Genomic DNA, 12,592 nt, shown 5'->3' with positions numbered 1-12,592 from the left:
GCAAACTCGTTCTACTATGGATATTTTAAAGGTCATCTTTGAATGCATAAAGCATGCATTGGATAAGGCAAGAAAAGCTAAGACAATAGTCCTCGATATATCTAAAACTGTTGAAAAGATCTGGCACTAAGGTCTTCTCATGAAAATTAAATTATATGGTATTACTAGTCAAATACCTACTATAATTAGACCCTTCTTAAACAAGTGAAAAATCCAGGTAAGTCCAAATAGCATGATATACATGCAGGTATGACTCAGTGGTCGATCCTTGAACCTTTATTGGCCCCCTGACAAAAGGAGGGTTGACCTGTAAATTCAGCAGAAAGAGAGTTCCAAAACCTTACAGTCCTTGGGAACAAGTTATTGGAATAGGAAACTGTATTACAATGAGGTATTAAAACAATGAATTGATGAAGACCACTAGATCAATGAGTCAAACGAGCTGGAACAAAGGAAGCAGGGAATAAATTAGACAATTCTGAAGAAACACATGCCATAATAGTATTTGTAGAAAAGACTGAGACTAACAACATCACGTCCATGAGAAAGAGGTTGCAGTGAAGAAAAAAGTGTGGGTCCAATCAAATTACAGATGCGTTTCTGCAATTTATCAAGAAGCTTCAAATGACACAGTTGAAAAGAACAGGAAAAGTTTTGTAGTCATTTTTATTTTTAAATAATTTCTTTTACAAAAATAAATATCCATATAAGTAGTCTTACTTTTTTTTCTGAATAATATAATAACTTTTTTTTGTATTCTAAATGAATTATTTTGGAAAAATTATCCATATACTTATACGGAATACGGATCATGTTATTTTTGGAAATAAGATTTTCAGATTAAATTCCACTTTTTCAGTATTTTGTTTATTATATTGTAAAGTGAAAGTAGAGAATAGTTAAAAAAAGCCCCCCCCCCATCTTAAGAATGGATTTCTAAATAATAAAGTTATTATTATAATACAGTCTTTATTATTATTCTTATGACACCTAAGCAACGCCATTCATTTTGTCTTGTATACAACATAATAACAAATGCAAAAAATTATTTTCCTTTCCAAGGCTACGTTTTAACGCACCTGCTCTCTCTTTTTATTTTTAAATTTTAGTTAACTGACCCAAAAAGCCAGAATGGCCCGGAAACGGGGGATGAATTTAAAATTAAATATGAATAAATATGAATTCTACTTGCATATATTCCTTGTATTTTCATTAAATTCAATTGATAAACTCTTTTGAATTGAAAGCCATATTTAATTTCTGAAGAGTTTCCGATGGATAAGCCAACCTGTATAAGTCTTGGAAATGAAAAACAGTTTTTGGTGGGTAGCTTATCTGTGTAAGTATTGAATTTTAAAATTTGCAGACAAAGAGCAAAGATCTTTCTTGTACAGACACAAAATATTATGTATGGGAATTCTAAAAGATCCAATATTTTTTAATGGAGCGATTTCAGTTTCTGATTGGTTGCTAGCAGAACGTGGCTCCATTTGATTGGTCAGTTTCTATCTCTAGTGTCTACAAGTAGAACCTTCCAATTTTCTTTAATCATACTCTTTAATTATATAAAATTATATTGCAACATAAAGAAAAATAAATTTTACTTATATATCTATATTTTTATAAAGTAATAGGGTTCGTGTGTTTCTGTCTGTGTGTACAGCTCTCCATCATCAACGAAATATAAAGGAGGTAAGAGGGTAGATCTCTCCTGGTAGAGAAACATTAGAACCCATTTTAGGATGTTTCTGTTATAGGAGACATAAGAAACTTTGCCTAATTTCTTTATATACTAGTCTACAAACCACCCCCATATCGAATGACTTATGCTCATTTGCATATCACATTATATTAAATCTCTTTAACTAATTACCTCGACCTTATTACATATTGGAAATATTCTAATCATTTCAACTGTACTATTTACAAAATCTATTTAACATTTAATTATTTAATATATTTTCATTTAATTTTATATTCGATTTATTTCACTTTACGTATATTATCAAAACAATTCATTGGCGAGCAAAGCTTTATGTTTTGGGATTGTATTGAAAATGTAATGGAAATTTCAATTTCGTTCCGTTTTAATCGTTTATATTTTACTTGCCAATATAATTGAAAGAATACAATTCAACTATCGTAATTTTAAAAAAGAAATAATTTTATTTTTAAATGAAAAAAATCAATTTAGTAAAATAATTGTATTAAACACCCCCAGCCTTGTCAGCAAACCTGTAAACCTATAAAAGTTAACATTTCGAATGTAAACAGTGATTTTTCGATTTTGTTAGCGCTTGCCGCAATTAAAGACAATTAAAACGGAACTAACTTTATTTCCATTCTATTTTTTAAACAACCCCCAAAACATAACGCTCTCTTCCAGTTATAGCCAATTTTTTTTAATTGAATAAAACAGGTCAAAATAAACAGATAAGCGCATTTTCTTTTACATTTTTCTTACAATCATTGTCATTTAACCAACTGCAGGATACCGTTACTTTTGTGGGGTTGTTTTGAAAATGGCACGGAGATTATAATTTCGTTCCAATTTAATCTTTCTGGTCGAGCCTATTTCGAAAGCCTGTCTTATCATAGATTTGAACTACAAATAATTTATTACATTTTGATTATTACTATCTTAAGACTTAAAGCTTATATTTATTTCATTTTTCTATTTATATATTGAATTAGTTATTTCCAGTCTTATTTAAACTTAGTGCTTTCTTTAAACCGGATGAACCTTTTATAAAAAATATGAGTTTTAATGTAAAGAACACGAACAAGGTTTTATTCAACTGAATTTCTTCCAGTTTACTAACAAAATATATAAATTTAAAAGAGATATAAATAATAAAATAAAAAGGTTATGTAATTTAAAAGAAATACACGTACTCACAAAAGCAGAACTTTTTTTACACATTTTTTTCTTTAAAACCATAACAATGAGACTAACAATTACCTAGATCTTAGTAATTATTTGTTTTAATAGAACTGTTTTAATTGTACTGTTTACTTAGTTAACCTAAGTTGGTATCACATTTATTTTACATTTACTTTTTTTTTTTAATTATTACTTTTAGACTGTGACGTTTACACCCGGAAGTAATGAGTCACACGTAGGTCGCTTTTATTCATTCCTTTTGGTCAAGATCAAAGTGTAGTATCTGTTCCTCAGATGCTGCACTTCATTTTCTTGTTCTCTTTCGGTGGAGGAGAAATCCTTCACGACTGAGACAATTTTTATTTTTGTACCTTTTCTCCACGTTAAAAAACGACCCTGGTGTCTAACTCTGTCCCGTGGGAAGGCATAGTAAATAGGTAGGTGCCGGGAAAACTCGTCTCCGGAAAACTCGTCTCCGGAAAACTCGTCTCCGGAAAACTCGTCCCCTTTCGCTAGGTAGGAAAACTGGTCCCTTATTGAATAAATATCGATTGAAAACACATTTTATGATCGTTCTTGAAGGAGATATTGTTTTTTAAAATAAACTATAGCCCCCCCCCAATATTTAAAAAAAAATATTTTTACTTGTTTAATGTTTTTTTGTGTTTTTAATAAAAGCGTTTATTATGTTCATAAACGAGACCGCATATTTTTTTTTATATTAATATGAAAATAATTTACTTATATACTGTTGCTTATAAAAGGGTAAAATCGATTTTTCTACCTCGCCGACTATGTTGTTTATTTAATTTATTTTGAATCGTTTATTTGGTAAAGAAAAAAAAAACAGAAAACAAACAAAAAACATGTCGGTCGAGTGTTACGGGAGAACGAGGGGGTCTTGATAATCGCTAAAAAAAATAGAAAATTAAAGAAATTACTGAGGGAGATTTGGTTTTAAAAAGAAAATAATAAATTTTAATATTTTTTGAAATATAATTTAGAGAGAGAGGGGGGGGGGATAAAACCTCCCTTCGAAAAACAACCAACAAAAAATGAAATTAAAAAGATTCTTGATAAACGATAGCGGAGTTTTCAATAAAATTGATTAATAAATTTATTTAGTGATTACTTTCTCTCTTAATGATTGATTTTAGAATTTTGAAGTAAAAATTTAAAAAATTAAAAATGAGTTAACGAGAGATTGTTAGCACATGGCATCTCTCGCGCCAAAAAAATATTTCGCTTTTAATTTATTAGTTAATTTTTGCAAAATTTGACAGGACGACAATAAATGTTGATAATTGATAAAATCATAATTTTAAATAACGCATGAGTGCATTTGGTATGACAGAAAACAAAAACATAACAACAAAAAACTATCATAATTAAAAAACAAAACCAAAAGCGTAACGAAGAATCGAATCGCTCCCTGTTTTTTAATTTTTGGGTTTTGTTTTTTTTATTGTTTTTATGACTCCAAAAAACATCGTTAAAATAAGAACAAAAAAAATTTGTAATTAACTTTGTATGAACATAATAAACGCTTTAAAATAAGTTAAACCACTAAGAACTTAGCCAGTTAGGTAGAAAACGGACACTTAAAAAATCGATTTTATTTAAAAAAAAAAAAAAAAAAAAAAACATTAAACAAGTAAAAATATTTTTTAAAAAATATTATGGGGGGGGGGGCTATAGTTTATTTTAAAAAACAATATCTCCTTCAAGAACGATCATAAAATGTGTTTTCAATCGATATTTATTCAATAAGGGACCAGTTTTCCTACCTAGCGAAAGGGGACGAGTTTTCCCGAGACGAGTTTTCCGGAGACGAGTTTTCCCGAGACGAGTTTTCCCGAGACGAGTTTTCCCGGGACGAGTTTTCCTAAATTCAATAGGTACAATATAATTGTTTATAATTGTACTATTCAGAAATATTATTTATAGTTCGTCCATTTCAGTTAGTATACATTTCCTTTACGCTTAATTAATTTACAATCATTAATATCGTTAAACAATTCCGTTTAAAACCGAAATTATGCCACCCAAACGAAGTAGAAACGAAAGTGAGGAAGAAAGAATGGAAAGATTGGAAGCTAATAGACTAAGAGTTGCTGCAATTCGCTCCAATTAAAACAATTCAGATAGAGAAAGACGTCTAGAACTTAACAGGATACGTCAAAGAGAAAGGAGAGCAAGACTGTCAGATTTGGAAAGAGAAACCCAACGTGAAGCTAACAGAACTAGACATGCTGTAAGGCGGTTAAATTCATCACAAGATGAAATTCAAGAAAGGCAAAGATATGCACTGGAAAGAGAAGCAATATTACGATCGAATGAATTATATGAGGTAAGTAGACGTACACAAGGTCAGTTGAGAGTGGCTCAACGACATTAGAATGAATCGGAAACCCAACGAAGCTTTCGCCTATACCAAGGGCAACAACGAGAGGCTGCATGGAGAGAGAGTATGACTTTGCCCCAGCAATTGACAGAAAACGAGGCAGCTAGACAACGAATGACTGCTTTAAGACACCATGAAATAGAACACTGCAATAGAAAAGGATTGCTCTACAACAAAAATGACTCTCTCACTACAGCTGATATAGGAAAAATGGACAAAGTATGTCAACATTGCTCAGCTGTAAAATTTAAAGGAGAAACCCCTGGTTGTTGTTGTTCTTCTGGCAAAGTTGTGCTTGATAGCTTTCTACCACTGCCTCAGTTGCTTCAAGATTTGCTCTCCGGCAATGGTCCCATCTCTAAAGATTTTCTGCAAAATCTACGCAGTTATAACAATTGTTTTGCAGTGACATCATTTGGTCACAAAATTGCAGCAGTACATGGGTGGAATCCTTCTTTTAGAATTCGAGGCCAGGTTTGCCACCAGATTGGGAGTCTTTTACCACCTGAAGATGAAACAGCAAAGTTTATTCAAGTCTACTTCTTGGATAGTCTGGAAGAGGAACTACATAATCGGGGACGTGACAGTAGACTCAATAGAGACATTCTCCAAAGTCTGACTGAATTTTTACATGAGAACAACAGCTTTATTTGTCAGCTGAAAACAACAAAGGAGAGGATTGAAGAAGAACACTTGATAGAACATAAAGTTGTCATAAGGGAAGACCGAAGGCCGCAAGAAGAGCATCCACGGCGATTCAATGCTCCAACAACAACGTATGAGATTGGAATATTAATGGGGAATGAACCAACAGCTAACCGGGATATTGTCTTGCGTTTTAGAAATAATACATTAAAATGGATCTCCGAACTACATCCCCTCTACGATACTTTAATGTACCCGTTAATGTACCCCTATGGTTCTCCATCTTACAACATCTACATGAAGGCATCCAATGGGCAAAAAGTTACCCAACAGCAATTTTATTCGTACCATTTAATGACTCGGCCTGGAAACTATTTTCTCTGGTACCGAAGGCTATTTCAACAATGGCTGGTGGATGTGTACTGCAAGATTGAAACAGAACGTTTACAGTTCCTGAGGCGTGAGCAACAGACCCTGAGAGCTGACAATTATAGCAACTTGAGAGATTCAATTCTTAGGGAGGATGGGAATCCAGAACAGTTTGGTCAACGAGTTGTACTTCCGGCAACTTATACAGGAGGCCCTCGATACATGTTTAAGCGTCAAAGTGATGCCATGGCATATGTTCGGCGAATGGACCGAGCCGACCTCTTCATCACGTTCACAACAAATCCAAAGTGGACAGAAATTACAGAAAATTGTCTTCAAGGGCAAGACCCTCAGGATCGTCCAGATATTGTTGCCAGGGTTTTCAGGCAGAAGCTAAAAAAGTTACTTGAATTTATTAAAAAGGGAGGATTTGGCAGGTTGAGGGCTTTCCTGTACAGTATTGAATATCAAAAAAGAGGACTGCCGCATGCACACATCCTCACCTGGCAGGCCCCAGAGGACAAACTTCTACCAGAAAAAAATGGATCTCTGCATATCTGATCTTCATGCTAAAGTGATGGCACATATGGTGCATGGACCTTGTGGACCATTTAATCCAAATTGTCCATGTATGATTGACAACAAATGTTCCAAAAAATACCCAAAAGAATTTCTTCAGTGTACCGAGCAAGGCCAAGACTCTTACCCCAAGTACAGGCGAAGAAAACCAGAAGATGGAGGCCAGACTGGTACAATAAGGATGAAGAGAAATGGTCGGTATGTTAATCAAGAAATAACAAACCAGTGGATTGTTCCGTACAACAAGGTCCTCCTTCAGCAGTTCAACGCTCACATTAACGTAGAAATGGTCGGTATGTTAATCAAGAAATAACAAACCAGTGGATTGTTCCGTACAACAAGGTCCTCCTTCAGCAGTTCAACGCTCACATTAACGTAGAAATTTGCAGCTCGATCCAAAGCATCAAATATGTCCTCAAATACGTGAATAAAGGATGTGATCAAGCAGTGTTTGAACTACAAAGAACTGATGGAGCAGCTAACCAACAAGGCCAAGTACAAAGTCACATTGTGGATGATATCCAGCAGTTCCAGAATGCAAGGTATGTCGGCAGTTCAGAGGCAGCCTGGAGGATATTGGAACATCCCATCCATGAACATTTCCCCCCAATTGTACAACTTTCTGTTCATCTTGAAAATGGGCAGCGTGTCATGTTCTCAGCTGATACTGCTCTGGAACGAACCCAAGGTCCACCGCCTGCCACAACTTTGACAGCATTTTTTCAACTCTGCCATGAGGATGACTTTGCAAGGGGTCTCAAATACGTAGAAGTCCCTGAGTTTTACACTTGGAACAAATCGACAAAGAAATGGATGAGAAGAATGCGTGGGGTACAAGTTGAAGGTACTGAAAATGATGATGTATGGAAGGCACCATGCATTGGGAGAATCTACACGATTAGTCCAAAAGCAGGGGAGTGTTATTTCTTACGCCTGTTGCTCAATGAGGTTGCTGGTCCAACTTCATTTCAAAATTTGCGAGCATACAATGGTCAGGTGTTTGAAACATACAGAGCAGCGTGCCTTGCTCGAGGCCTTCTAGAAAATGACCATCACTTGCATCAAGCAGTAGGAGAGGCAAGTGCCACTCAATCACCTTCAAATTTGCAAAGCCTATTTGTGATAATTTTAACAGCCTGTGAGCCAAGAAATCCTCTTGAGATCTGGATGGCTTTTCGTGATGTAATATCTGAAGACATTCTTCACAGATACAGGCAAGAAGTTAACAATCCAGAAGCAGATTTTAATGAGGATATCTACAATAAAACTCTTTGTCTAATTGAAGAAAAAGTTCTCCTTATGTGCGGTCAACCATTGGCAAGCTATGGATTACCTGCACCAACGCAAGGGAGAGATGAAAGACTCGCGAGAGAGTATCAACGTGAAGTTACTTATAATCTTGAAGAACTTTCCCTACAAGCAGAAAATATGCAAGAAAAACTGACCGATTCTCAAAGAGAAGTTTACAATTCATTCATGGCAATGTTGGAAGCACAAGGTGAAATGAACAAAAACATGATGTTTCTTGATGCTCCAGGTGGTACGGGCAAGACTTTTGTAATCAATTTGATCCTTGCAAAGATTAGATCCATGAGAAAGATTGTGCTTGCAACAGCATTCAGTGGCATTGCTACTACTCTACTACAAGGTGGCCGCACTCTTCACAGCACTTTTAAAGTACCCTTGGATACTCATCGAATGGATCAGCCAGTTTGCAAAATTACTGGTAACTCAGCCTTGGCAAATGTAATTAGAGACACCTCTGCAATCATTGTAGACGAAGCCCCAATGACGCACAAGAGTGCTTATGAAGCAATTGACCGAACACTGCAAGACATCACAGGAAACAAGAATCCCATGGGTGGCATTCCAACCTTATTTTGCGGTGATTTCCGTCAAATCCTCCCAGTGGTTAAAAATGGCACAAGGGCTAACATTGTCAATGCAAGTTTGAAACAATCCTATCTCTGGAGGCACGTTATAGTGAAGAGACTGACTACTAATATGAGAGCCTATATCTCTGATAACACAGCTGCAGCAGACTTCTCAAAATTGCTTCTCCAAATCGGTAATGGTCAGTTTCCTATCACTTCTTCACCTGACACAATTAAGATTCCAACTGCGCTTGGTAAATGTGTCGGTAATCAGAAGCAACTGAAAGACAAAGTGTACCCAGACCTGCAAAACAATGGAAAATCACCGGATTGGCTTGCTGAGAGGGCTATTATTTCGCCATTAAACAGCAATGTGAATCATTTGAACAATTCAATAATGGATGAATTTCCAGGAGACACAAAGCAATACAAGTCAGTTGATTCGGCTACTAATGAATATGAAGCTGTTCACTACCCTGTGGAGTTTTTAAACTCTTTGGAGATATCTGGAATGCCTCCACACATTTTAAATCTCAAAATTGGATCGCCAATCATGATTCTTCGATCCTTGGAACCGCCAAAAACAACAAACGGAACCAGATGTGTTATCACCAGATTGCACACCAATGTACTTGAGGCCACCATTTCTTGTGGTCCCTACAAAGGCGAAACCATTCTACTGCCAAGGATCCCCTTAGTTCCATCGGACTCAGAACTTCCATTTAAATTCCGGAGACTCCAATTTCCTGTGAAGGTGTGTTTTGCAATGAGCATAAACAAAAGTCAAGGTCAGACATTTAACACCATTGGCGTAGACTTGACATCAGACTGCTTCAGTCACGGTATGTTCTACATCTCCATCAGCCGGACAGGAAGTTCAGAAAAACTCTACATTCTGGCTCCAAATCAAAGCAGCAGAAATGTAGTTTACCCTGAGGCTCTTCAGTGAAAAGTTCGAGAAATGGATATGAGGAAAAACTGACATGATCTGATTGTGGTAAGTTTTTAGTATTGAATGTGCAAGATAAAATTTAAGCAAGAGTTGAAAATTACTTCAATGAAAAATTTTACTATGTAACATCAAGTAACCTTCCTTTTGATGAAAATGTTTTGTGAAGTTCCTGATTGAATTTCAGTCACTACAAGAGGTAGTTAAAATGTTAATCACCTTATACAATCGTTGCTCTTACAACATCAACTTACTGGAAAGGTGCCCACAGATTTTGGTACCCGAGTGCGCAACAAAGCTCCGTGCGAAGCACGGGTATCTTTGCTAGTATATATATATTTTCCTTGTATTTCATAAAATTCAGTTGATAAATTAATTATTCAATTGAACACGGAATCGCATTATAAATTTTTTTTTTCTGTTCCTGTAGATCTTGAAGAGGTGGAGCCTGCAGAAGGACGTCTAGAATTTCTTGTCTATCTTAGTGATATGGATCATGATAATCTTTCTGTCCAGGTAAATTTTTATGTTTCTTTTCTTTCTTACTTTTCGAAGATTTTTCACTTAACACATTGATTTAAGGTTGCAGTGTCATAAGTGATCTCTGCTAATTTTTTTTTTCTACTTGAATTTGCACATTCATTGTTTGATACTTCTTCATGACTCTATTTGGGCTATCATCATTAGCCATTCTGATGAGTTGCATATTCGTGTATATATGTATAGTGGATTCTGTCATCAAAGACGATGAATGAGGGTTCAGTATGCAATTTTTAACAGCTCTTAAGCTCTGTGACACCACATGTATGATTACAATCTTGCAGACGTCTGGCACACTCCTCCGCAGATGGTGAACTTGCATATGCTCATCGGTCAAAGATGTCTTCTCGAGTGGACAGATAACCCTGCTTTGCTTTGTGCTTCGAAACCACACTGGCATGCATATTCATTTTTTTGTGCATTTTCTTGGTGCTTTGCCTTTATATTTGCATGAAAGGTGTCTCTATGACGAAGGCGGTTATGTTCAAATTCTCCGGTCCCTAGAAAACACATCTTCCTTCATTCGCTGCGATCCCCTGCTGCACTCTCCCAGGAGCTCAGAGAAATTTCACAATGCTTTAGTTTGTCTTTTAGTTTATCTTTGTAACGAAGCAGGGGACGCCTTATTGGATGGCAATAATTTGTCAGTTGCCTATAAAAAAAGTTGCTTAGCAACTCCTGAGTCATCCATTCTCACAAGTTGACCCGACCACCGCAGTTGTATCCCGATCAAAAATGATTCAATACCAGTGATTTCACTGTTTGGAACACGATCCTGCCATCCAACATTGCAAATTGAACGCAGACATCTCATATAGAAGGATTCAAGCTGATTTATATGCTTGCGGTAAAAGCTCTACGTTTTGGCATTATACAGAAGAGTATATATATATATATATATATATATATATATATATATATATATATATATATATATATAAAATATAAAAATATAACACGGAAATTACATAATTGTCGATGCAATAATTTATTTCAACCTTATGGTATTTTATGGTTGAAATAAATTATTGCATCGACAATTATGCAATTTCCGTGTTATATTTTTATGTTATTGCTCTGTTTACCACATTGAGCTCTCATACCCGGATTTCCTCTGAAATTATTCCATTATAACTATATATATATATATATATATATATATATATATATATATATATATATATATACATATATATATGATTAGTTTTTTTTGGGAGGAGGGGGGGGGGAAGAAATCCAGCAGAGTGCTCAATTAAAAGGAAAATCCGAAAAAATAAGAGCGTATTTATATATTGTATTTTGTGTACAGAAAGTTGTTAGATGAGACAAGTCATTGGTACCGTCGGTTTCAAGCCCGATAATTAGGACCGTTTTAGATATCGATATCAAGCTCTCTTCAGCTAATACTCATCTCTCAAAGAGATGAGTATTGGTTTAAGAGAGCTTGATATCGGGCTTGAAACCGACGGTACCAATGACTTGTCTCATCTAACAACTTTCTGCACACAAAATACAATATATATATATATATATATATATATATATATATATACAGCTTAATGCGTAAGAGGAAAAGAGAGAGTTCAATTCCACAAGAGGAGACTTATCTAGATAATGCCAAGCTCAACAATTATTATTGGAGCTTATACAATAGGACAACAAGAGTATGGAATGAAGTCACAAAACTATATAGTCCCTTCTATCCCCCAGATTTTGCTTGTATTCCATTATTCAATAAATGATCGATTCTATATCTACCTATATATAGTTTTATGTCTTCATTTCATACTCTTGTTGTACTATTATATATATATGTGTGTGTGTGTATATATATATATATATATATACACACACATGCATATATACACACACACATATATATATATACACATACATATATATGTATATATACATATATATATACATACATATGTATATATATATATATATGCATATATACATATATACATATATATATATATGCATATATACATATATATATGCATATATACATATATATATGCACATATACATATATATATATACACACATATATATATATATGCACATATACATATATACATATATATATAAATACAAGTATATATTAGTTCTGGAAATGAAAAAGAGTTTTCAGTGGGTAGCTAATCTGTATAAGTTCTGGAGATGAGAGCTAAGTAATTAATTTACTAGAAAAACCTGTGCAATTGAAGGCTGCCGTTTTTGGATGTTTGTTATGTTTGTTGCCGAATTACAGCCTAATTTAAGATATACAGTTTTGAAAATTGGACCTGTTGAATTATGTCATATATGCACCAGCTGAGGGTGCTATATGCCCGAAATTGTAT

General features: G+C 34.7%; 1 protein-coding gene across 4 annotated transcripts in view; it reads left to right on the top strand.

Moving 5' to 3' along the window:
- Positions 1-12,592, top strand: part of LOC145242593 (uncharacterized) — a 237,560-nt gene that overhangs the window by 70,605 nt on the left and 154,363 nt on the right. For all 4 annotated transcript variants that reach the window (XM_080105699.1, XM_080105701.1, XM_080105700.1 and 1 more), the window contains exon 3: positions 10,135-10,220. In XM_080105699.1, the coding sequence (XP_079961825.1) occupies positions 10,135-10,220 (86 nt within the window). The remainder of the gene's footprint in view (positions 1-10,134; positions 10,221-12,592) is intronic.

Source organism: Euprymna scolopes, chromosome 21 (genome assembly GCF_053919585.1).
Source record: "Euprymna scolopes isolate OS-2025 chromosome 21, ASM5391958v1, whole genome shotgun sequence".
NCBI classification, from domain to species: domain Eukaryota; kingdom Metazoa; phylum Mollusca; class Cephalopoda; order Sepiida; family Sepiolidae; genus Euprymna; species Euprymna scolopes.
This window is presented reverse-complemented; position numbering and strand designations above follow the sequence as displayed.